At 38.8% G+C, this 27,159-nt stretch overlaps 1 protein-coding gene across 3 annotated transcripts in view; it reads left to right on the top strand.

Annotated features, from left to right (window-relative positions):
* The window catches only part of CNTN1 (contactin 1), a 438,772-nt gene that overhangs the window by 252,031 nt on the left and 159,582 nt on the right, over positions 1 to 27,159 (top strand). For all 3 annotated transcript variants that reach the window (XM_084625045.1, XM_084625046.1, XM_084625047.1), the window contains 3 exons: positions 13,688 to 13,814; positions 19,964 to 20,136; positions 25,390 to 25,485. In XM_084625045.1, coding sequence (XP_084481171.1) covers positions 13,688 to 13,814; positions 19,964 to 20,136; positions 25,390 to 25,485 — 396 coding nt within the window. The remainder of the gene's footprint in view (positions 1 to 13,687; positions 13,815 to 19,963; positions 20,137 to 25,389; positions 25,486 to 27,159) is intronic.

Genomic DNA, 27,159 nt, shown 5'->3' with positions numbered 1-27,159 from the left:
AAATAATCTAGGTTTAGGAGTAAACATGACTAACTACATAGGAATTTCATATTGTAGATTTCAAAAATGTGAGTTCCATAAACTGACATAACATGGAACCAGCCTTCCATGATGGATTGAAGGCTGGTTCCATGTTATGTCAATTTATGGAACTGTAGCTTCTGCATGATAATAAAGTAGCCTAGGTCTTCTATATGTCATCTTGTACAGAAAAAAGAAAAAAAAACACTCTTATATGAAATACAGGGAATGAATACATGTCTCAAATCACATGCTCTCATAATGGGATTTCTCAAAAAATATGAGAATAAATATTAACTCATAACAAGTCCTGGGCAAATCTTTTTGCCAGTAAAGTTATGAACAGGGCTTGTTATGAGTTAATATTTATTCTCATGATTTTTGTGAAATTCCAGTATGAGATTATTAGATTTGAGGAATCTCATCACTTCCTGCATTGTTTTTTCTTCTGTGCAAGTGGACTCACAGAAGAACTAACATGATGGATGACATATCACTGAATGAGAGACAGTTGAGGAAATCATTATAAATAGATATGAAACCCATGATGAATAAAAGTCTCAAGCAGGATTGACAATTATATTCTCAATTTTAGGGACATAAAACACAACTAGTAAAACTCCTGTAAAGTGGTTTCTGATATCTTGTGCCTTACTATGTATCAAACTGAATAATTGGTTGATTGTCTCACATGCAAGAATGAGTATAGTGAAGAGACAGGCATTAGCTGTATAAGTAATTTATACATATAAATTGGACCCCAAGCATTTCTATAAAAAACCTTCCAGATGAGATTTAAATGATCTCCCCACATATCTGTCATAAGTCCAAGATAGTCGTTACTGAATATAAGAAAATAAACATATTTGAATCTCACGGATGGTTACATGATAAATATTAAATCTCAAACAATTTCTAATTAATATTAGATGAATCTCCTAATTAACACATTGCATCTTTTCTGGTTTTTCCTTTTTTTCTCTAAGTTTCTTTCAACTGTTATGCAGTTCTTGAATTAAAACTGTTAGTATGCCTGTGTGTGTGTGTGCCTTTTATATACTGCATGTGTGAGTTGTTTGACCAGGAGTAACTGGAATCAGTGAGCAATATTCCAAAATTTGAAGGAATTCACTGGATATTTCTTAACCTGTACTTGAACTGGATCCTCTGTCTTAATACCAGATATACTAGGGCACTGTATGCCCAGTTCTGATCTCTCTCTGATGTAACTTCAGAAGTCATTGGAGCTACCCCACAAAAACTTATGTCAACAATTCAGGTTATCTAACAGCCAGCATTTTTGGTTAGTGTATCTCTTTATCACAAGTGAAACCCTGGCTTTGGTCCACTTTACCACTCCCCACACTGCAAGGAGCTGGAAATAGTGCAGAGATCTTGCAATTAAGTCTTGTTAAGGAACAAACATGACATGACACCCTGATGCAACCTGTATAGCAGAGCAAGAAATATTGTTGATGAACTGCAAATGAAGTTCCATCCAGGTCTCCAAGCTTAGGGAAATGTTCACACAGGGTCAGTTCAGGAGCGTCCTTTTCCTGAGGGAAAAGGGAGGAGTTTGGGAGATAGGGGATGCAAGGTTGGGGAAGCATAGGCTAGTTAGGCATTAGGGAGATTTGTAAAGTGAGGTGCATATGAAGAAAAGCTTTTTTTTAAATGAAAACTTAATTAGATAGGAAAACTTTGGTGTTGGAATTATTATTAATATTTGGAATTCTTAATATGGGAGACTACCAAACACTAATTTAACGATATATTCCTTTATTAAGCCCAAAAGCCAAATGGTATTTTATACAAATGGTCTGTACATGCCTATCAGCTTGACAAAAAGTTATTACCTCGAATACAGTAATAAAATATGTATAAGCATGTGATCAGTTTACTTACAAACAGGTCAGAGCTAGGGAAAACCATCTCGTCCAGGCGTACTCCAGCATGATTTATACCCATCAACAAACAAACGATAGGATAGCCAATTACTACTTTAGCTAACAACCAACTTGAGATAGGTTCACCCTTATTTGCAGTCTTACTCCAGGTAAGATTTATAACCTCCCTTTCTCCCCACGGCCTATCCTCCTTCCTCCTGACCAGTAGCTTTTTTGGTTGCACCTGGGTTCGTATAGGCCTTACTTTTTAGATAACACTGGTATGTGGAGTGGAAAGGTCCATGTTGGCTTCTTCTAAGGCAGATTCTCTTTGTCTCATTTAATGTCATCTGCAGTCATCCCTATCGATCAGAGGCCTACTTTTTATAAACTTCCCCTTATCTCATTAGATATTCTTTGGACCAAACATCCTCTCTGCTTCATTCCTTCTCGCCATATAACTTGTGGTTTTCAAGGCCTTCCTTCTACTTGCTAGTCAGGGCCTTTCTTTACAACACACATTTCCTTAACCCAACTTAAGCTAACTCTAATTCTTTAATTTCATGCTTATTCTAAATTCCAAAAATGTGAAGGGGGACCCTAAATCCATTGAATGTATAGGAATTTAGTGCAAATGGATTTTCAGTGTCCACGTATCTAGCTGCTTTATTTGTCCTTCTGATTGTTCCTTTCTCTGATGTTTGTGTCTCACCAAAGCTATTTCTCCTTGTCTCATTTATATGAAAAAAAACTTGCTGAGTGTATTCTTACTTGATGCTACACAGCCTGTCTCTTCAGTTGCATGCGGACCAACTCAGTAGGTTCAGTCAATCACTAAATACTGCTTTATAAACAGACTTAGATGGTACATTGGTTACACAGAGGGACAACAATTTCTCACCCCAATGCTTTTCTAATTAAAGCTATCTCTCCCATGATTTATCACTTGTGGGCCCAAATGCAGGACCTGTACTGACAGAAATTAATCCATAGAGTCATTATATAAAATGAATGGCCTGTTGGAAAGATTCACTGATAAATCATCTGAAAGGAAATGATGTCCCCATGTGTGGCGCTGAAATGACGATGTGGTAGATTTCTACCCCATGTCCATGGAGAAAGATGTTTAAATTGGTAACAGCACCCACCAAAAGATTTTTGCTTAGAGCTCTCTGGGGCTGAGGAAATGCATACACATGGGGCCATGGCTCTGCCTCATCCCTGTTCCTCTCTGCACCCTTTGGGATGTCCGAAACCCTAGGGAGCAAATGATGTGGGGAGGAGTCCAAGCACTCCAGGGAGTGCAGAGACTGCAGTTGTGCCGTTCTGCTGCATAGGAATGGACGAATCCTCTCTCTGGGGCAGGGACTGTTGTCTTTGTTGCATGACTATACAATGGGTCCCTGATTCTTGATTGGGTTTCCTAGGCACTGCTGTAATACAAATTAAAGCAATCATCATAACTGGATTTCACAGCAGTAGTAGAAATGGGCCTCCACTGCTCTCTTCCTTGTGGATCGGCATCAAATTAGGAGAGGTAGAAAATATACTTCCCATAGCCTCTTTGTTATGCAGTTGCCAGTGGAGGTGGTGGGAATACCTCAGTATCAGTCTCCCACATTTGTAGTCACTGCCAAAGATTGGATGCAAGCCACTAGCCCCCCATTCTGGGAGCACAGCTGGAGGCATCTGGGTGAGATTTTACTTTCAGTTGCAGAAATGTAAATCCAAAATCTGTGATTTGGACTCTGCATTTACAACAGCATAGCAGGGAGCAGAATCTTTCCTTCTGTCTATCTAACATAATTTTATCATTATCTATCTAACCTTGCTGGGTTTTATGCTGCATTCATCACCCTAGGTTGAGATACCATAGAGTGCTACTAGCCCTGATTATACATTAAAAGGGACAATTAAAGGGTTTTATGTTTCAAGGCTGTTGGCATAAATCAGTGTCAAACATCTGTAAAAAAACAGCTGCAGTATCCAAAATCTGTGTGACTATCAATGAGACAAAGGAAAACTTCAGATTAGAATTTAAAGGCTATTTTTTTTTTAAATTTCCCTGTGGGAAAACAGTCTCATCAGTACATCCCACTATGAAATATAAAAATGATGAGGCTAGTATTTTACGGTATACGTCCAGCTTCCCCCACTCTGCTCCCTCGTGCACACAGGGACGTGCACATAAGATACACACCATATAGGCTGGTATAATTATAAATCATAGCTTTACTGCATGGCATTATCCTTAATCGGTGAATAAAATTGATTTTCAAAACTAAATTACATACATGTAAGGATTAATTTAGCTGAAGATAAAATAAATTGGCTTGGCTGAAAGTGATTGGGATGGATGGTGATGCAGCAGAGACTAAATCTTTGCTGTCCCCTTGAAGACAGAAATTATTTACACATCTCCTTGTCTACTGAAATAGATTTTGGGAACAAGGTTATATATATAGTCTGGTTAGTATAATTGCCTACTAACTAAACAGTATGTAAATATTTTCATTGTTAAAGTCTTCATATGGAGAACAGAATGAATGATCATGCAAAGCCAGTCTTTTGCTGCCTTTTTTTTTTTTTTTTTACTACTCTATTTTGCACTAAGAAATAGTGAAGAGAATATCATTAGGCTCAACATGGATGAGGGCAAGTAGGGATCCAAAAAAGTGACACCAAACTTTAGAAAAAGAGATGTGAATAAAATGGGGAAGTTAGTCATAAAGCGCCAAATCAGAAGTAAAATCCTGACCATTGGAAAAACTTAAACTTAAAAAACTTAAAAAAAATATTAGAGTCTCAGAAGACTTCTGTGCCATTGAACATACAGAAAGCCAGTAGAAAACTAATATGGCTAAATGGCAAAGTTTGAGAGGTTATTTGAGCCAAACAAATCTTTTTTCAAATTTTGGAAATCTTAACCTAGTGAAGCCAACAAGTATGAGTACAAAATACAGCTGGCAGTAATAAGCAAGAGGGAAATTGCAAGGCCAAAATGGATTTCCAAGATCAAATTACTAACGGTGTAAAAACAAACAAGTAGAGCTGCTTTAAGTATATCTGAAGCAGGAAGTCTGCAAAAGAATCTGTGGATCAGCTGAATCATCAGGGATTAAAGGGAGCAGTTAATGAGAACAAGACATTGCTGAGAAGCACCAGGTTCTGCTGAATGCCATGTAAGGGTATGCATTTTGGAGGAGGATGCAAAGAGCCTTCCACTCCATTTGTCACATGCAACCTGTGTAAAGGCTAGGCAAAATTGCAATCCTTGCATCCCTTCCTCCGCCCTTGTGGGTGCATGGTGCTTCAATTTGCCAGAGAGGTGTAGGGTTATGGTCCTGCTCTCCTCTGCATCAGCCTGTAGAGCAAGACCAGTGCAGTGGTGAGTGAAAGCAGCCCCCTGTAAGGCCGTGACAGCATGTGCTCATGCGCTTTAGTGTTTCCCCTAGGGTGGTCTGGCTATGCACTGCCCCATACTCTGGGCTGTGCTTAACAGGCACAATGTAGCCATACACATTAAGAATAAGTAAAAACAAAGTTTCAGAGTTCCCAGGAGGATGAGTTCTGTTATTAAAATAACATATTTTAGGTGAAATGACAAAGCCTGGCACTGTTGGTATTTCTTTTGAACAATATGAAAGTTTTTTCCTGTAATGCAGGTTTTCAGCTACTGCCTTTTGAAATTCAGATTGTGCAGTAGGTTTGTGGTGACCAGTATATACAATATGAAATGAGGTATGAAAATAGATGTTGATTCCATGGCTGTCTGCACATTTTTTCTTGTAAAAAAGACAAAGATTCTAACATACATCAATATAGGCTGATGACAGAACAAGGAGTAATGGTCTCAAGTTGCAGTGGGGGAGGTTTAGGTTGGATATTAGGAAAAACTTTTTCACTAGGAGGGTGGTGAAGCACTGGAATGTGTTACCTAGGGAGGTGGTGGAATCTCCTTCCTTAGATATTTTTAAGGTCCGGCTTGACAAAGCCCTGGCTGGGATGATTTAGTTGGGGATTGGTCCTGCTTTGAGCAGGGGGTTGGACTAGATGACCTCCTGAGGTCCCTTCCAACCCTGATATTCTATCATTCTGTGATTCTATGATTCCAGGCCATTTTCACTTGGGTAACTGCAAGCTATTGGTGCTTAATAATATATAATAATAATAATCAGAAACTCCTTTACTGAAAATGTCACTGGGACCTAATGGCTGTATGTCACTGGTTCACATGCAGCTTAGATATGGACTGAGCAAAATTCACTGCCATGTGATGTCAATTTATTGGCTTGCAATGTATGAAATGATTTGGTCTCAGATGAGTTCTTTGCTGACAGATGTCCAGATTGTTGAAGTTGTTGGAGTTACTCTGCGGGCTTGTCTACACATACAGAACTTCAGCGGCACAGCTTCCCCGATGCAGCTGCACTGCTTTAGCGCTTAGTGAAGACGCTACCTATGCTGATAAGAGAGCTTCTCTCACTGGTGTAGGTACTCCAACTCCCCGAGAGGCAGTAGCTATGTTGACGAGAGAAGCCATCCCATTGACATAGCGTTGTCTGTACCAAGAGTTTGGTTGGTATAGCTGAATGGCTCAGGGTGAGGACCTGAGTCTGTAGTGTAGACCAGCCTCAGCTTATGCTGGAGTAAATGAAAGCAAAGTTGGCACCAGCCTGAAGCTCCAATACTAACAGTAACAATGTTTAATTTGTGTGTTTTTGAATGAAGAACTGTAAACTTATCAACTCTGAAAACTTAGCATATTTTAAAATCTCTTTAAAAATGCAGGACTTAGATTTGACTTTCCTGTTCTACAACTTTCACAAGTTAACCTCACAATTTTTAAGTAGATAAAACAAAAATGCCACTGGGGTGCTGTTTCATCAGGTAAGCTCAGACACCCAGTGTTTCCCTGACTTATGCCTAGGGCCCTACCAAATTCACGGCTATGAAAAACATGTCACAGGCCATGAAATCTGGTCTTTTGTGTGCTTTTACCCTACACTTCTCAGATTTCATGGGGGGAGACCAGTGTTTCTCAAATTGGGGGTCCTGACCCAAAAGGGAGTTGCAGGGCGGTGGCAAGATTATTTTAAGGGGGTCACAGTATTGCCACCCTTACTTCTGCATTGCCTTCAGAGCTGGGCGGCTACTCGTGCCCACCAGGGGGCCTTGGACCTCTGTTTGAGAACTGCTGATACAGTGTTTTCGGTAGCCATGTAAATGACAATGTGTGTGTATTTGGAAAGTATTTTAAACGGAAGTGGAGGAACGTGATGTCCTGCCGCTTTAAATGGTTAGGTTCTCTGAGCTCAGTGCAGAGTTTTACTTTCATTTTAGTTTCTATTTTGTGGCCAGAACAATGAAGTCACGACAGGCAATAGCTGTCTTTCTATCAGTTTTCCCTATGTCTATTTCCTTCTCTGCTGGGTCTAAATATAACAGCTCTTTAACACTTTCCCAGTAAGTGGCCCCTGCCCTCTGGAACTAGAGAGCTCTGTGTTCTAGTTCTGCTCACTTCAAAGTGCAATCCTGGATTGGGTTTGGATCTTCTGTCTTAAAGACTCACCCCCTCCTGGTTTGACAAGCCTCACACGTGTACCAGGTTGGGCTAATTGTGCCCACAGAAGTTCATTAACCCCTTCCTGACTGGTGTAGCAATCTGCCCCACTACGCAATCCTATTGAATTCATTGACGTTTCAGGGTGTAATTTATTGCACAGGATGTAAATCAAGTTGGAATTTGTCTGCTTTGTCTATTAATGATTATAACAAATTCAAGCCTAGCATAAGTAAATGAAAGTCTGTATAATTACAGCAGGGATTAATTTGGCCCTGAATCTTTAAATGTGGAAACAGCAAATGTAATTAATGAGAGCAGGAATTCTGTAACTAAACAAATACTGAGGTAAAAAATCTGCTCCTGGCATAAGAGACTGATGGCAAGAAAAAATGGAAATAAAATTATTTGCAGATTTAGAAAAGGTTAGAGAGAATTTTGAACTTTACCTACCACATTATGGCCATCATTAGAAAGTAACCAGTTAGTCACACACATCACATTGTGGTATCTGAGATGCCACAGCTGTGGACTGTAATTGCATCTGTCTGTGGGGCATATCCTTTTCTGTTCCAGAGCTCTGTTTAGTGTGGGGAGTGGACCGTGCAGGGGCATGCCTCAGACAGCAGGTTCCAGCTCTCGTATTTTGAGGGCCTGCCCTACACCCCTCAGAGCTGTTGCCAGGCAACTCTGTTACATCACTGATTTGTGGTCTTCAGCCTGTGGAGGATTGGTGCAGTGGAGTGGTGCTCTTCCACACCCCTGACAAATGGCCCCTACATAGGGAGGTGCAATTGTAGAGGTTCAAGGTCCAACTGCACCTAGGTGCACCACCAAGGTGCTACATAAATACCAGGAGGATGACAATTTAAGACAGGGGAATTCTCTGCTGCTGATTTGTGGCTGGATTATGGCCCCTTAACACTAGCTGAATAATGCAAAGGGGCATAACTACTCCTGAGAATGTGTTAATTTGTGTACAGATAGAGGATCATTCTCTGATGGTACACAGCATTTACTGTTCACACTAGCAGAGAGTTTGATCCGTTGTATGGCTATAGCTTATAAGAGACTTGAAATTTCTGGAGGTTTGAAATGGTAGTATCAATACATTATAAATTATCTCCTATTTTAGCTGAGTGGAAACTTCAGCAAGGTTAACAGTTACTTGAAGGTTTAGTTTATTTTTGTACAACATATTAATACAGAATAGAAAAAGTCACATTTAATCTGAAATAAATATACAGAATTAGTATGTACTGATTAAGTCTTTTGATTATGTCCTGGATTTTTTTTCAATTTACCTTCGACAAAACTTCATGACATGAACTGAAAATGACTGCTTTGGGTAGTTTCTGATTATTATTTGGGAACAATGTTTTGGCCTTTCAAAATCACCTCTCTTTTTCTGAATGTGTTTGATATGTTTTTGTTGTGTAATTGTATAGACTTTGTATTGTGCAATTGTATAGATAATAAAGGTGTATTAATCTAATTTTAAAGTTGATCCACAAATAGTATTAAGAAAAATATATCAAGTCATAATTTCAAATGTGCCTAAGTTACTAAAGCACACACATCCCTGTGAGTTTTCAATGCGGCTCCTCAGACATTTCAGCGCTTTTTGAATATCCTACCCCTCAACTTTAGAATTTGGCAGAGTGCCCCAAATAGGAAGAATGAAATCATATAGTTTACTAAAATTTGAAATATAATTTACTTGAAATGTATCTTTTTTTAATAGAAATATCAAACTTGCCCAATGGGCAATCATGTGATGCCATAGCATGCTGTATGCTAGCAGTGTCACAACCTGTCGTGTATGTTCCCTGGAACGTTCCAATAAATTATTAAATGAGGAACCTTGAAAATCTCTGTATGACATATTTACCTGACCTCTCCATAGACTCTCCCTCCAATGGAGGTCCTCAATGGATGATATCACCCACATTACTCTATGCAAGTGGAGAGCTGGCTGAGTTCTGCATCTTTGGGTAACTTGTGAAAGAGAAATAATATGTACATATCTAAAGTGAATTACATGATGAATAGCTTTGTTATCTTTTTTATTTAGAATATTTAGTATGTAATTTTAAACTTAATGCATCTCTCATAATACTATTTGCAAGTCTTTTAAATGGAAACTCCTTCACTGCTAAATATGTTTATTTTGCATCGAGGAATATCATGAAGAGCAAAGCATGGTATGTGAGTGAAGCCAAATTGTATGTAAATTTTTTGATATGAGAAGTACAGTTTTTATTCTTGGGTCAAATGTGGTATAGATCTCTCGGATGCAACATTTTGGTTATATTTGAAATTCTCTTTGTCTCTTTAGGAAATGGATTCTTAAAGTAAAAATGCATTTATTCATTTAGAGTTTTAGTATTTTATTGAATATTACATAAATGATTCAGTTTAGTAGGGAAGAATAGTCTTTATTAAACTATTAGCTTTTTCTCAGCCTTGAGTTAACATCCTAAACACATATATGTAATCTTCCTCACTCATCCCTCTTTCCTTTCCCTCAGACAGTAGGTCTTGTTCACTAACTCTCTAATACATCATTCTTTCCACCTCTCCTACATCTAACTGGCAAAAAAATGAGACTTGTAATTCATTATCAGTGCAGCTCCCTTGGTAGCTGTAGTGTAGACAGGGCTCAAGCATTTTTTTCCAGTTGTTTCATATAAGTCTGATCAGAGTTCAGAGTAGGATTAAATGGAGCCCTGCTTCCATCTGTGCTACCTTTTCTGGGGCTGCACCAGTGAGGAATTCCAAGTTGTATTTTTAACCAGTATAGACAAGACCTCTCTACCTTCTCATCCCTGAGTTCTCCACTGTGCCCATCTCTTCCTTCATTCCTCCTAGACACACAGTCCCTTATGTGATCTTTCTTCTCACTTCCCCAATCAACTATGTCTTGATCTCAAAATATAGACAAACATTTGCAGTTTGAACTCTGGGGGCTTCCAGAAGTGGTGGGAGAGATCCTGCAGCTCCCGACCATCTCATCTGAAGTATGACTTTCTAGTCCCTCACAATCCTCCAGTGCCACTGCAGTCTCATCATACTGGAGTACTCATGCTGTTTGCATATCTCTGGTTCATATCTCAGCTTGTAATGGAGAATTAAATATTCACATTATTTACCTCTCTTGATTTGTATCCTGCTCATCTGATCTTCCTAACCCAGTCAACTGGAGCTGAATTCAAAATGTATGCTAACAGAGTCGGCATTATATAGCATATTTGGAAGGTGTTCAAAACAGTCACTTGCTATGGTATAATAATGAGTGCAGGTGAAATCACGAAATATGAAAAGGCGTATTTTGTAAGTAAGTTGTAACATCATCTGAATCCCAAGATAGAAACAGTTAATCTGCCACTGTATACTACATGGTTGAATGTTTGTTGGTGGAGGTGATTGTTTACAGAAGTTCCCAGAAGCTTCACTCAACTTTGCAGCCCAATTACTATAGGCCCTATACACACACTTCGTTCCTACCCAAAAGAGCTTACAGTTCAGAGGTGAAGCATTTGGGGGTGGGGGGTGACCCCACGTGCCCCCCCTTTCCCCCCCGATTTCTGCCAGGCTTTGCCAGCAGTGCTCCCATCCCTGCATGGCAGCTCCTGGGGCAGGCCAACAGGGGAAGGCAGCAGCAAAATAGTTGGGAGCTGCAGGGAGAGCCACTGCTTTTGCTGCTGCCTCTCCCCACTGAGCTAACCTCTCAGGTTTGCAAATAGGGCCGCTGAGCATAAGAGGGTGTGTGCTGGGGGGGAACCTTTAAATTGTGCCTCCCACTATCAGTAGATACCTGTTGTCTGTGTTACAGTATAAGATATATTTATGTGGTTTAATAATACATGAATTTTAAATAGTGGTATGCTGTAAAAGTAAAGAGAGGAATTCATTTTTCAGCTGCTCTCGCCATCTTTCCGGTTCTCCTCTGCTTCTGTGACAATTCTCTCTCCTCCTTACCTGGATGTTGTTATAAATGAATTTGCATGACCACGCTGCAGCATGTAGTACCTCTTTGGAGCTGCTCCCAGTTGAGGCAATGGAAATTTGAGTAGACTAGGATCAAGCTCTTTATCAGTATCTCGGATATTTTTCTAATAAAAATATTGGCCCAAAAATGTGGGAATTAGGAATAACAAAAATACCATCTGTGTATTATTGGACTTTTTGTTGTTTTATAGAAACATAATTTTTATCAACCTATGGAATGAATGAAATAGCTGATACTAATTTATTAGCTGAAATTTTAGTTACATTCAGTTTTCTCATTTAGTAGAGAAGCTGTAGCAACTCCATGCTCTGGAGCAAGAACTTTGTTCGGCTGGGAAGTGGCCCTGGTATCTGGCTTGCAGCTTTTGCTGTACCCATGAAAATTTAGCTACATTTAGCCAATTATAACACTTTGAAAAATATCAGTTCACATTCTCTCATTAGAGACTTATTAGAGTTTGTCAGTTAAAATCTCTTAACATTCCACCTGCGCTGAGCATGCTCTCCACCAGAGCATATAAATGCGCATACTGCAGACTATGGAATGCACATACGCCCTGTGCGTGCTACATCTTAGGGCTGCAGGGGCTAGACAGGAATGCCCTGCAATTGCTCTTCCCGACAGCTGGGGACCACTGCGTCATCAGTCACCAGAACTAAGAGCCCCTGCTGGTGCCCTGACAATGTGGAGAAGGAGGGAGAAAGCAGCCTGACTTGAATGCAGGGAGCGAGGAGGGGAAGAGAGAGCAAGGTGAAGAGGTCAGGAGCTCAGGAGGAGGACGGGCCTGGGGGATGAAGCTATTTAAAAATGTGAATTGCTCAGAGAACCTTAATTCTGGAATTTCCTAACATGTGAATCTTGACTTTTCAGTGCAAGCATGAATGTAACCTATTCCCATCACATCAACTTTAACTTTCGTTTAACAGCTTTTTGGGGATTTAATTGAATATACAATGATAAATTTACCTTTGCCTGCAGCATCTTACATCAAAGTGGCAACATCATTTTTCTTTTCCAAGGGGCCTGAATAAAAGGAGAGCAATTTGATTTGGAGAGGAAGGCTCAGCTTCATTCTCTTTCATATTAGTCTTTTATCTGTACAGTAAAGATTCATTCCATACATATGAAAACTTGGTGTTCTGTAGATCATAGGAAAAGGGACTATTCAGCTTTAGGTCACTCGTTTGTATTTGTCCCAGCCCACATGTCCTCACTATCAGTGCTGGCAGTATGTTGGCCTATGTCAGATGAGTTGGTCTCAAATGCATTCCTAGTCGACAGATCTCCAAATGACAAATACCTCCATCAGACCTGGCACTAATTGTCACCCTAGTTGGTAATGTCAGCAGAGAGGGTAAGAAATGAATGGATGGAATCTAAATTACCTTCTCCTTCACCCCAGGGCAAGAATGACCCAGAGAAGAGTAGTGAAGGGAAGCCAGCACTGATGTCCATGATGTGCTTGTTTTGTTGATGCATGCAGAACTTCATTTTTTTAGGGCTAGCAAACCAATAGCATCCACACACACAGCATGTTATAAAGCGTGTGCCTTTTGTATTTTTTATTGTTTGTTTCTTAATGAAAATCAATACAAAATTAATAGGTGTGGATGATGTAAATTGGTTCAAGAGAGATTAATAAGACTGGGACTTTTCAGCTTGGAAAAGAGACGACTAAGGGGGGATATCGTAGAGGTCTATAAAATCATGACTGGTGTGGAGAAAGTGAACAAGGAAGTGTTATTTACTCCTCATAACACAAGAACTAGGAGTCACCAAATGAAATTAATAGGCAGGAGGTTTAAAACAAACAAAAGAAAGTATTTCTTCACACAGTGCAGTCAGCCTGTGGAACTCTTTGTCACAGGATGTTCTGAAGGCTAAGACTATAACAGGGTTAAAAAAATAACCAGATAAATTCATGAAAGATAGGTCCATTGATGGCTATGAGCCAGGATTGGCAGGGATGGTGTCCCTAGCCTTTGTTTGTCAGAAGCTGGGAATGGGAGACGCGGCATGGGTGCGACCACAAGATGATTATCTGTTCTGTTCATTCCCTCTGAAACACCTGGCATGGGCCACTCTCAGAAGACAGGATACAGGGCTAGATGGACCTTTGGTTTGACCCAGTATGGCCGTTCTTATATTCTTATGTAAGATTTACTTTCTTAACATATTAATTGTGAACCTATATTTTTATTTCAGAGGATGGAAAAGGATATGGCCCAGTGTTTGAGGAGCAACCCATTGATACCATCTACCCTGAGGAATCTACAGATGGACAAGTTTCAATGAACTGCAGAGCTCGAGCAATCCCTTTTCCAACTTACAAGTAAACCTTTAGCTTGGTTTTGAATTACAGGGCTTGCCAGGCATTTCAGACCCATTTCATTTCACATTTCAAATATAATTTGCTGATTATGAATGAATGAATAGTTTAGCAGGTGGCTATACAGTCGTCTTAGACGCATACGAGTTGAAGTTTGTGCATTTTTTTCATTAAGAAGACAGTTTTCCTTATGCTTGCAATGATGTCTAGAGAAGTCCTGGACAGAAAATATCAATTGTGTTTCATGAAACATTTTCAGGTTTCTTAATTTGTTTTTGGGAGCCTAGCTGTGATCTTTGGAGACCGTCCTTCATTTCCTGTCAGTCAAAATCAGGGACACCATTGTCATCCTAGACATGAGAAGCTTTTTAATGGAATTTTTTTTAAATGTTTCTACCAGCTAGTCTAGAGTTTCGCGATATGAACACTGTCATAATAAACCTCATATTCTTAATGAACCAGTCCATGATGATTGATTCTTTTGTGCAAGTGTAGGATCTCATGTCTTCCATAGGTCTCTACAATAGGCTCAACACACATCAAAGGACACACTCTGGAGCTTATCTTTTGTCATGAGAGCATGGTAGTTTACATTCTTGTCATGGTCAGATAAGCACCTCCTTCAAAGTAGGGAGAGACTCCTAAGTCCTCTCAAGGCGAGGGACCCATTTCATTCATCTGCTCTCACAAACTGACAGAATTAGTCTTCTGTCAAGAGTTGTATGAAGGAAGACACAGTTGAGTCACTGAGCTATTCTGTCAATGTCTATAATACGATTATGATCATCTACTGTACTGTACCATCAACACAGTACCTACCAGAAGTTCATTTTCACCTCATCATCCTTGCAAATCACTTGATTATACAAAATACCTATGATAAATGGAGAACTTGAGAGGAGACTAGAACACTGGGGCTGGACAATTCATTCTGATTCTGATCCTTCGTAACAGAGAGAGTTCTTGCATTCTTATAGTATGGTGATGGTGGAGACTAATAGGGCTTTTTTCCCCCTCACCCCTAGGACTTCTTCAAAGTCCAAACCAGCAGGATAGCTGATGTGGTGAACACCTTGGGGAATGTAGGTTTTCCACTAGGCTGTTGATTAATCGCAGTTAACTCACGCAATTAACTCAAAAAATTAATTGCAATTAATTGCAGTTTTAATCACAGTGTTAAACAATTGAATATCAATTGAAATCTATTGAATATTTTGGATTTTTTTTACATTTTCAAATATACTGATTTCAATTACAACACAGAATACCAAGTGTACAGTGGTCAATTTATATTACTTTTGATTACATATATTTGCACTGTAAAAATGACAAAAGAAATAGTATTTTTCAATTCACCTCATACAAGTACTGTAGTGTAATCTCTTTATCGTGAAAGTGCAACTTAGAGATGTAGATTTTTTTGTTACATAATAGTACTCCATAACACAACAATGTAACACTTTAGAGCCTAGAAGTCCACTCAGTCTTACTTGTTTAGCCAGTCGCTAAGAGAAACAAGTTTGTTTACATTTACAAGAGATAATGCTGCCCTCTTCTTATTTACAATGTCACCTGAAAGTGAGAACAGGTGTTTGCATGGCATTTTTGTAGCCAGCATTGCGAGGTATTTACATGCTGGGTATGCTAAACATTCATATGCTGCTTCATGCTTTGACTACCATTCCAGAGGACATATTTCAATGCTGATGATGCTTGTTAAAAAAAAATGCATTAATTAAATTTGTGATTGAACACTTAGGAGGAGAATTGTATGTGTCCCGCTCCATGATTTTACCCGCATTCTGCCATATATTTTGTATTATGGTAGTCTCGGATGATGACCCAGCATATGCTGTTTGATTTAAGAACACTTTTGCTGCAGATTTGACAAAACACAAAGAAGGTTCCAATATCAGATTTCTAAAGATAGCTACAGTGCTCGACCCAAGATTTAAGAATCTGAAGTGCCTTCCAAAATCTGAGAAGGATGATGTGTGGAGCATGCTTTCAGAAGTCTTAAAAGAGCAACACTCTGATGCAGAAACTACAGAACTTGAACCACCAAAAAAGAAAATCAGCCTTCTGTTGGTGGAATCTGACTCAGATGATGAAAATGAACATGCATCGGTCCATACCTCTTTGAATCGTTATTGAGCAGAATCTGTTATCAGCATGGACGCATGTCCTCTGGAATGGTGGTTGAAGCAGGAGGGGACATATGAATCTTTAGCGTATCTGTCACTTAAATATCTTGCAACACCAGCTACAACAATGCCATGCAAACGCCTATGTTGTAATTCTCACTTTCAGGTGACACTGTAAGTAAGAAGTGGGCAGCATTATCTCCTGCAAATGTAAAAAAACTTGTTTGTCTGAGTGATTGGCTGAACAAGAAGTAGGACTGAGTAGACTTGTAGGCCTGACAGTTTTACATTGTTTTATTTTTGAATGCAGTTATTTTTTGTGCATAATTCTATATTTGTAAGTTAAACTTTCATGATAAAGAGATTGCACTACAGTACCTGTATTAGATGAATTGAAAAATACTATTGCCTTTGTTTTTTACAGTGCAAATATTTGTAATAAAAATAAATATAAATTGAGCAGTGTATACTTTGTATTCTGTGTTATAATTGAAATCAATATATTTGAAAATGTAGAAATCACCCAAAAATATTTAAATAAATAGTAATCTATTATTGTGTAACAGCGTGATTAATTGCAATTAATTTTTTTAATTGCTTGACAGCCTTATTTTCCACTCAATAACAGATCTGAGTATTTCTTGCTGAGATTTTTTTTACTTATTTGCAGTTAGCATAATTCAACAGCATTCTTACTTGCTGGTATAGTTACCTCAGAACAATGTCTTCATTTTCCTGTCTATCCAACAGTCTTCCTTAGGCTTTTTGGTCACTTTGATGCCTTCAACCACTCTGTTTTGGAGATAAACAGTAGTCCAACACAAAACCTTCAGTCCTTCCCTGAGCTCAATTTTTAGCTCTCCTGGTCTTCTCTCCAGGTGCATGCTGGTCTCTTCCCTATTTATGCAGGAGTTTGTCTATACTACCTGTCTCCAAGTGTGGCAATCCTTCACCCTTCCATGGGGCTCAAATATCCTTATGTCCTTCTTGGGCCTCTAAGCTTTGTTTCAGGGAATTGCCTTATCACCTTGAAAGGTGGCACCACAAAGGTGACAAGTGCCATCCCTCTACTTCAGACCTCTGACAATAGGGGTTTAAGCCAGAGGTTGTCCGCCCTAAGATTCCAACTGACCTGTTTTTCTCGGGTACACTTCAAATATTATCTCCTCCGGTTTTTCAAATACACAGCATCCAGAGTCCTACCATATCCTGCCTCCATACAGGCTTTTTCTGAGTACAGAGCTTTGCTAGCTTTCTTGGCAGAGAGCCCTTCTCTAGGCTGTCCCTCCCCTGCTCTCTCTAGGTCTCTAGACTTCCTACCTCCATCTGGATTGGCCCTAACTGAGCCACCAGCTTCTGATATAGGCATAGAGGTCACACAGCCCCACATTTTTGTTAATATGGCACCCAAAAGTGTGTTGAGCACTTTACAGAACAAATACAAAAGTGTTCCATGTCCTGAAGAGCTTACAATTTGTTTTAGCTGTGACACGAGTGTAACAATGGTTCTTGAAAAGACCTGCACTCCTTAGAAACTTTTAGCATATGAGAAGTCCGACTGCACTAAATAGGACTTTTTCTTGTGCATAAAGTTACTCATAAGTATTTGTAGTATTGGGATCAGCTCGAAGAACTGCATGAGGAGAGAATGTTTACAGTAATAAGATCCCATGGTTACGCAGGTATGGTTTGTGCACATTTTGAATGAGTCTGTTAAGGTCTATTTTTATGATACTTAATTTTAAAGTAACCTTGTTTTACAAATATCAGGGGGTAGCCATGTTAGTCTGTATCCACAAAAACAACAAGGACTCCGGTGTCACCTTAAAGACTAACAGATTTATTTGGGCATAAGCTTTCGTGGGCTAGAACCTACTTCATCGGATGCATGGAGTGAAAATTACAGATGCAGGCATTATTGTACTGACACATGAAGAGAAGGGAGTTACCTCACAAGTGGAGAACCAGTGTTGACAGGGCCAATTGGATCAGAGTGGAGGTAGTCCACTCCCAATAATAGAGGAGGAGGTGTCAATTCCAGGAGAGGCAAAGCTGCTTTTGTAATGAGCCAGCCACTCCCAGTCCCTATTCAGGCCCAAATTAATGGTGTTAAAGTTTGCAAATGAATTTTAGTTCTGCTGTTTCTCTTTGAAGACTGTTTCTGAAGTTTTTTTTGTTCAAGTATAGCTACTTTTAAATCTGTTATAGAATGTCCAGGCAGATTGAAGTGTTCTCCTACTGGCTTTTGTATGCTCCAAAAGAAAATACAAATGTTTTACAAAGGAATATAAATAATATTGTGTTCACACAAAAGAAAAATTCAAGCTGGATCGAGGAAACATGACCGTCTACTGACCTCAAACTAACAAGTTCAGAAGAACATGTTTACTATGACTTTTTCTTCTGATTCGCCACAGATTCCAGTTTGTGAAGAATGTTCTGGTCTGTTTTGTCGTAGTTTAAACTATGTATGTGATAGCTACCCTTGTATATTTCTGCATATATTTTATAATGTATTAATAATGTCTACATGTGGTTTCCCTCACAGGACTGAAATAACATCTTTTAATTCCCATGAATATAATTGAAGATTTTATTACAATTATTATTATTATTTATTACTTCTGCTGCTATGGAAAAGCCTCTTGTTTGAAAGTTACTGAGTTTTGATTTTGTTCGGGATGTATTTTTATTAAACCCACTTCACATGATTTTTCTCTCCGTTTCAAATTTCAATACATAATTAACTTTAACTTCCCAAATGGTAACTGGATTTAAAACAACCTTTCAATAGTTCTTTTTGTTGAAGAAGCAAGCAGAGAGTAATCTGATTTTCAAAAAGTATTGTTTGCCTGTAGATCTTGATATGAAATTGTGTGCATAGTTTGAACTTCGTAGGTTTATATGAAATGATATATTTCCTAGTTATTTGTAATACCTTTCCGTTGCCTTCAAGCAAGCTTTTGGGCTCCCTCTGATGGACACAATAATACCTATACATTCCCATGAAATTGTGTAGGCAGTTCAAAAGTATTGGGTCATATTCGTTTCTGGTGTAACTCCATTAGGGTGACCAGATGTCCTGATTTTATGGCGAATGTCCTGATTTTTGGGTCTTTTTCTTATATAGGCTTGAATTATCCCCCACCCCCGTCCCGATTTTTCACACTTGCTGTCTGGTCACCCTAAACTCCACTGAAGTGAGTAGAGTTACACCGGGGATGAATTTGGCCCACTGAGTTCATGTCTTGTTGTGGTTGTATTTTATGAAATAAAACAGCAGTGCCACATCTGCACAATCAAATGCAGGAGCTGTCCCATCCATTTACCCACCCAGTCTCCCATGCAAAGTGCCCTAGTCATTCGTCCAGCAGTCAGGGTAGAAGTCCCCAGCAATTTTGTTATTTAAGAAAATGGCAGTGTTAGAACAAGTCTGACTCTCTTTTCACTGGCATTACTAATACTTTATGCCTGAAGTAACTTCCTTGGCCTACACATCCTCAAGTGAATGGGGGAGGATCTGGTAGAGATTAGGTAGTAACTCTGTTGTTACATATTCCAAGGGTGCACCGTGGGTGTTTTCTTGAGCTACTTGACCCCCACCCTCACCCCCGTATAACTCTTTCAGTCTTACCTCACAGATGGTGGTTCTTCTCACCTTGCAAATTGGACTGGCCATCATGTTTCTAGAGAGATAATTTGGGCGAGGTAATTTTTTATTGGACAAACTTCTGTTAAAAGATATTACCTCAGCCACCTTGTCTCTCTAATATACTGGGACAGACATGGCTACAACTACTCTGCCATACATCATGTTTATATGCCATTCAGACAGGTCAAATTTGAGAGCCTTGTCTGAGGAAAATTAAAATAAAACCATTTATCATAATACATTAATATAATATCATAGTTATTTACAATTAGTAGCAAGTTGTGAACCCACATAGGAAGAGTTTTCTTGCAAATAATTTTTTGCAACCATCACATCATCTTTTCTTTTTTTAATAGGTGGAAACTAAATAACTGGGATATTGATTTAACGAAGGATCGCTACGGTATCGTGGGAGGCAGACTTCTTATCAATAATCCAGAGAAATCAAAGGATGCTGGGAAATATGTTTGTATAGCATCGAATATCTTTGGAACTGTCCGAAGCGCTGAAGCGACTCTAAGTTTTGGATGTAAGCAATTGTTAACTTTAAAACAGATAAGTACATACTGATTAGGTTTAAATGGTCAATGTTTCACTGTATTATTGTTGCAGCATTTTACAGTCATTGCATTGTATCACTCTGTGAAAATGGTATAAAGTGCCTTCATTGACAGACCAGCAAGTAGTAAGTTTTTAAAGCAGCTTATACTCTTCATCCTGCTGTTGGCATTACAACCATCTCAAAGGCCTTAAGTTTATATCTGCAAAGAGGGTCACACAGCTTGTTTAACCAGAGAGGGGGAATTCCCACAATCTTGAGGCATATAGTGTCCTAATTTTAAGACACAATGGAACCCATGGGGAAGTTGTCAGAAGAGAGAGACAGATAGGTTCACATGATGAAGGTCAGCTGTCATCCTTGTCAAAACAGATTGGAAGTTCTTGAAGACGGATGATGTGTCATTTTATAGTGAAAAGAATGCTGCAATCCTTATGCCACATTTAAGGCCGTGCTGAGGGCATTTCTGTCAACTTCAGACAATTATGAGCTAGTGTTTTCCACACACACATTGTCAGCAACAGGTATTTTGTTGAGAAAGATTAGGGTGACCAGATAGCACGTGTGAAAAATTGAGATGTGGGTAGGAGGAATAGGCGCCTATATAAGACAAATCCCCAAATATTGGGACTATCCTTATCAAATCGGGACATCTGGTCACCCTAAAATGGATGTACCTAGGTAACATAAATAGCTAGACTTTATCATCTGGAGAAAGAAGGGTTTTTTGTTTTTGTTTTTTATCTCCCCCTTAAAATGATATTATCCTGGAAATATTTTGTACATTAAAAACACAGGGTGAAATCTGTCCTCGTGCAGAGATCCTGCATAAGGCCCTATGGACCACTTAATCCCCATATTAAGGGCTTAGGCAAGACAAGTGCTCCACAGGCCTTATGATCGCTCTCTGCACTGGTCAGTATTTCATGTTTAGTGAATAATATCAGTGGTTTAAGAGGTTTAATGTAAACCCCAGGTTGTAATGTTTTGTGAAAATAAATTTAATATTATGGGACCAAAGATTTAAAAATGAAGCCAGACTCATGGATTTTCACATAAGTCTGGATGCAAGTGTGGTCTGTATTTTAAATAGAAATATTCCACAGTACGTTTTCTAGCAGAAACGCAAGGCTGGATTAGAGTTTCTCTGTAATGAAGGTGAATTTAGCCAGTAGGCAGGCATTCCCACTAATGTCAAAGGAGTGGCATGCATTCCAGTAGTTCACACTGCAGATGCCTATGGCTGTAGACTTGGAGTGAAGCAATTGTCTCACTTTAAAGAGGTGTAAGCCCCAGCCCCCGGCTGGCCAGAGGAGCCCCAGCCCCTCTCCCTTTAATCAGTTAACCAGTTAAATTATATGATTTTAATCATTTAAACGGTTAACTTTTTAAACAATGTTTACATCCCTAGTTTATACCAGGTTAACAGAGCATTGTTATGCTGAACTTTGTAAGCAAATATTCAAATGCTAACGATAGGGATGAATCAAGAAAACAACAGAAACCAAAATATGTTAGGAAACTGCTGAAAGTCTGTTTTTTAAAAAAGCATTAAAACTTTGTTGTCTCTTGTTTCCTTTGTTTTATTATTTCCCCTTCCCCTGTCTCCCTATAGGTCAGCAAAGCTCTTCTCCCACCCCACCACCACAATAACTGTGATATACTTCTGTTTCAAAACCATATTTGGCATAGAGCTCATTCAAAAATGCTAAAAATAATTGTGAAAAACTTTTTAATTTTTTTCATTGACTTGCCCGTTCTATAAAACTGCAAAAAAAAAAAAAAAAAACTGGTGAAATTCAAAAAATGTTCAATATCTGTACTTTGGAGAAAAGGGAAGAGATGTTCATAGTGAAGACAACCATCTTAAACTCAAATAAAATTGTCATTGGGACAAAAGCCAAGCTGGCTTCGTAGGAAGGTGGGGGTAAACTGAAAAGTCCAGTCCTGCAAACATTAGCAAAAATGTCATTGATCTCAGTGGGGCTGAATTGGGTCTCCAGGAGAGAAATGAATCAAAGGTTTTAAAGTAGTTTTTAAAAAGGTTTTCGCTAGCAGCTGTTACCACACACATGCATGCACATATTTGTGTGTCCGCACACACACCCACACCAACTTCCTTTGCTCTGGGGAATTTTCTTCTTTCATGTCAAGTGGTGGAGCTTTTTTGGCTTATGCTGATGGGAGTCAGAAGCTGAACCACCTCCTTTTTTGGTGGAAAACAGATTGAAAATTGTAATAACAGGAGCCAAATCATAGCAGAGGAACTGTCGTAGCCAAACAGAGCAAGCAAAGACATTTCCATAATCACTGTACAGTTATAACTATAAAGTGATTATACAAATTATTGCGTTCTGGTTCACAATGGATATCTTCCAATTAGAGTTCAAGGATTCACATTCTTCATAAAAAGAAAAGGAGTACTTGTGGCACCTTAGAGACTAACCAATTTATTAGAGCATAAGCTTTCGTGAGCTTTTATTAGAGCATAAGCTTTTTGTAGCTCACGAAAGCTCATGCTCTAATAAATTGGTTAGTCTCTAAGGTGCCACAAGTACTCCTTTTCTTTTTGCGAATACAGACTAACACGGCTGTTACTCTGAAACATTCTTCATAATTACTGAGTAATAACGATAGTTATTATTGCAAATCAGACACTCAGAGCCAATCAGCATTCGGGGCATTTCATAAGTGGGAAGAAACTGTGCAGTTATAGATCAGTAATTGAACAGACATCTCTGAACACCCTGGCACAGACTGTTCTATTTCAGTAAAAACCTAATTTTATTTTTTACATTTAAATTGCCTGTTCTTTTTTATGCCTTTTTAATTTGTGGTGATTATTCCTAAAATTCACAAATTTATCGAAAACACAGCATAAATAAAAAGTCCAGATATAAAGTTAGGCATTTACTTATTTTAACTGGAAATTATTAAAGTAAGTATTTAAAAAATGACAATTAGATTTCTTTTTCTTTCCTCAAACCATACTTTGGCCATATTCAAAGTAGTAATCACTTTGTTTTATATTTTCCACTCATGGATAGCACTAGTAGTTTTTACAATCACTATAATAGATTTATAACTGCAGTATGCCAAGATGAAAGAGGGAATGAAAAACAGTGGCAACCTCACAAGAAATTGTGAAATTTTACAGCCAGGAAAAAAACAGTTTGGCGGCATCATCCCATGTTGTGAAGTCAGAAGGAAATATCATGGCCAGCTGCTTGATAAGAGTAGTCCTCTTTGACAAATGAAAGACATCTGTTTCATGCTTTAGATGAATACATACATACATTCATTCCAAGCCATGCCAATTTAAGAATGTATGTCCTCCCTGGTGGTCTAGTGGTTAGGACTGGGTGCTCTTGCTGCCGCAGCTTGGATTCAATTCCTGGTCAAAGAAATATGCTTGAATAGGCAGCAGTCTTCAAACAAAAAAACCAAGTATTTTTTTCACACAACGCATGGTCAACCTGTGGAACTCCTTGCCAGAGGATGTTATGAAGGCCAAGACTATAACGGGGTTCAGAAAAGAACTAGATAAGTTCATGGAGGATCGGTCCATCAATGGCTGTTAGCCAGATGGGCAGGGATGGTGTCCCTAGCCTCTGTTTGCCAGAAAGAAAGGTGGGAATGGGCAACAGGGGATGGATCACTTGATGATTACCTGTTCTATTCATTCCCTCTGGGGCACCTGCCATTGGCCAATGTTGGAAGACAAGATACTGGGCTAGATGGACCTTTTGTCTAACCCAGTATGGCTGTTCTTATGTTCTTAACTAGCTCAGATTTAATTGCAAATCTAGTTCAGACAATATCTGAATCCATACTGAACCAAACATAAATAAGAATAATTGGTTGAATTAGTTGTGAGCTAGAAGGTGAATCAAGAGAGTGTGGTGTTCAGACATTTGAAGAGATACCCTCTTTATATATTAATAGCATAGGTCTTTAGAGATTTCCTTTATGATGTATGTCCTACAAGCAGTCACTGAAAAGATCTGCTTCTCCTCTTACCCTATTATTTTGATGTCCCTCTGCTATGTGTACAGTATTTATTCTACTGTCTTCTCAGTTACAGTAGCTCATAAACCATACTGATGTCCTTTTGTGTAAATGTGTATGCATCTCTATCCTGATTAGTCGTTATTGTTTCTGCCTTGCTACTCATGAACTTAAGTTGTAGTTAGATCCTGGAAATAGCAGCCTGAGGAAAGAGTTGAAATAATCTGAATTTAGGTTGGATGATTCCTTTGGCTTTTGATGGGAAGGATATTGTGTACAGCTTTTAATATTTATTATTATTTATTTAGACTGTGTTAGCACTTAGAAGACACATTCTGGATTCCCCCACTCCCACTGTACTTTGTGCTATGCAAACACTTAGTAAAAGAGACAGTCCCTACCCCAGTCTAATTTGATAAGAGATACGACAATGAAAGTGACACAAGAAGGGAGCTATTGCCCAGCTTGTAGGTACCACTCTTAAAATAAATAAATAAAATCTGCTATCCGTAACTGACATGCAATCAAACCATCACTGTCTTATAATTGTGGCCACCATTATTGCAATGTGTAACTCAAAAGGGTCTGATACTTGGCCCTTCTACAGAAGACCCTTTGCACTGCTCCACTGGCACAAAGTGGCCATAGAGCTGTTTCAGCCAGCCAGCTGAGGATCCCCCAGCTGGCTTTGTGCCCCCATCTCAAAGCCCCTGGCATAGGATACGTAGCTGGACCACTCTGCCATCCAGCAGTCCTTGGCTGTTGGAATAGCCCATGAGGCAGGGACAGCCTGGTTCATCTTGGGGGAAGCCATGGGGATGCTCCAAGTTACAACAGGCATTGAATTGGCCTCCTGGACAGCCCCTCGTTTGGGAGAATGAAAAATTCTCTGAAGTCACTTTTGCCCTACCCATCATTAGGTTCTGGCTCTAAATGCAGCTCACCTGGACCTGAGAATCAGAGCCAAAGTCAACATTTCTTTCTTTTTTATGGGCAGTTGCAAACTGCAGGGGTTAGACAGGCAGAGCCATTGCAGTTGGTGATTCTAGGATTAAAGCAAACAAAACAGGCTGTATGGCCCTGCACTTTGTCTCAAACGTTGATGTATTTCTACATTCATCTCTAAAGGAGCTGTATGTGTAAATCCGAATGTAGAAAACAATCCTTAAACACTGAAAAAGCTTTATATTTTCTCTTTTTTTTTTTTAAATCTAGACCTTGATACATTTCCACCAGAGGAACGCTATGAGGTGAAAGTACGGGAGGGTGTTGGAGCAGTGCTTCTTTGCGAGCCTCCTTACCATTACCCAGGTAATTCAACTGAAACTACACGATTTTCAATCCCTATAGTATGGAAGGGATAGGATATATATGTATGATTAAGATATTTTCCATTTAAATCTAATAAATGGGATAAAGATATTGTTGGTATATACAGTGTAGTTTAAATTAAGCATGCATTAAGAAAGGCAAAAAATTATTCCTTCTGATAGGTTTTTTTGATCCTTCGGAGAGTGGACTGAGCCCTTTAAGTTAATGAACAAAGATTTCTGGACACTGTTAATACTTCAGTTAGTTAAAATTAAATAAAGTCTCTGATTATATTCCTCTCCTCCCCCCGAAACCTAGGTCTTGTTTGCTTCATGGACGTATGGAGAAAGGGGCTTTTTCTTGACTCATATGAGATGTAAATAAACAGCAGTAACTTTTTTCCCAAGCTCAAATCCACTAGGTCAGTTTCAGGCAACATGTTTGTAGATGAACAGGACAAAGGAGAAATTTTCCCAAATGTACAAACTAGAAGAGAAAAGCCCGATGCACACAAAACATTGCTGGTTTTTCTCATCAATTTGTCCATAAACTATTAAAAGTGTTTATAGTGATATGGAATAAACAATAAAGCAAGACTAATAGAAGCTGAGTGAAAATTATGTTGTACTGTATATAACTAAGGCTTCAATTATATGGTGACAGCAATAAGGTACAAATTAATTTTAGAATTCACAAACAGTTTTTGAAATTGGAAATAACATTACTAAAAAGAAATCAAGTAATTTTATGTAGGGAGGTTGTGGAATCTCTGTCACTGGAGTTTTTTAAGAACAAGTTAGGTGTCAGGAGAGGTCTAGATAATACTTAGTCCTGCCTCAGTACAGGGGATTGGACTAGATGACCTATCGAGGTCCCTTCCAGTCCTACATTTCTATGATTCTGAAAATTTGGGAGGAAGGATGGTCCATTACCTATGGCAGTAACCTGGGACTGGGTTCAGTTCCTTGTTCCACCACAGGTTTCCTGTGTGACCTTGGGCAAATCACTTAACCTCTCTGTGCTTCAGTTCCTCATCTGTAATAGCATTTCCTTACCCCACAGGAGTGAGGCACTCAGATACTGCAATGATGGGCCAGATTTCTACCTAAGATAAGACAATTCGTCTTATCCAGTGGACAGCATAGCACCTTGTATCAGGAAAATCAGCAACCAAAATTTTCACATGATAATTTTCATTTCATCCTGGTATTGTTGAAGTCAATAGGAGTTTTATCAGTGACCTCAGTAAGATCAGGATTTGGCCCATTACATTTTAACTTTACTACATGGTATCATTTATTGTTCTAAGAAGATTATATATTGACAGAATGCAAACAGAAGAAATATATGGATATTTTCTTCTTGGTCTTAATTCTTCTATCTGTCTATTTTACTATTTAACAATGTTTAATTCAAGTTTGACATGAATTTAACGTTGAATTGTGTTTAGTCTCTTTAATTTGGTACAGTAATTACCAATTCTGAGCTCCGCTTGTCACGTGAAAAGCTGCAGCTGAAGGTTTGAAAGCAAGCAAATTTAAATTAACTCTGCAAACAAATGCTCTCAGATAGTAGTTAGACAATGATTTGGTATTTGAAGGCTAAATTATGCTTCCTTTTAGGAAACTTGCTATTACCGCTAACTCCCCCCAAAATAGATATTCTCTAGCTGAT

This window comes from Lepidochelys olivacea (assembly GCF_965140295.1).
Source record: "Lepidochelys olivacea isolate rLepOli2 genome assembly, chromosome: 1".
NCBI lineage: Eukaryota > Metazoa > Chordata > Testudines > Cheloniidae > Lepidochelys > Lepidochelys olivacea.
The sequence above is the reverse complement of the archived record's forward strand: the minus strand, read 5'-3'. Positions and strand labels throughout refer to the sequence as shown.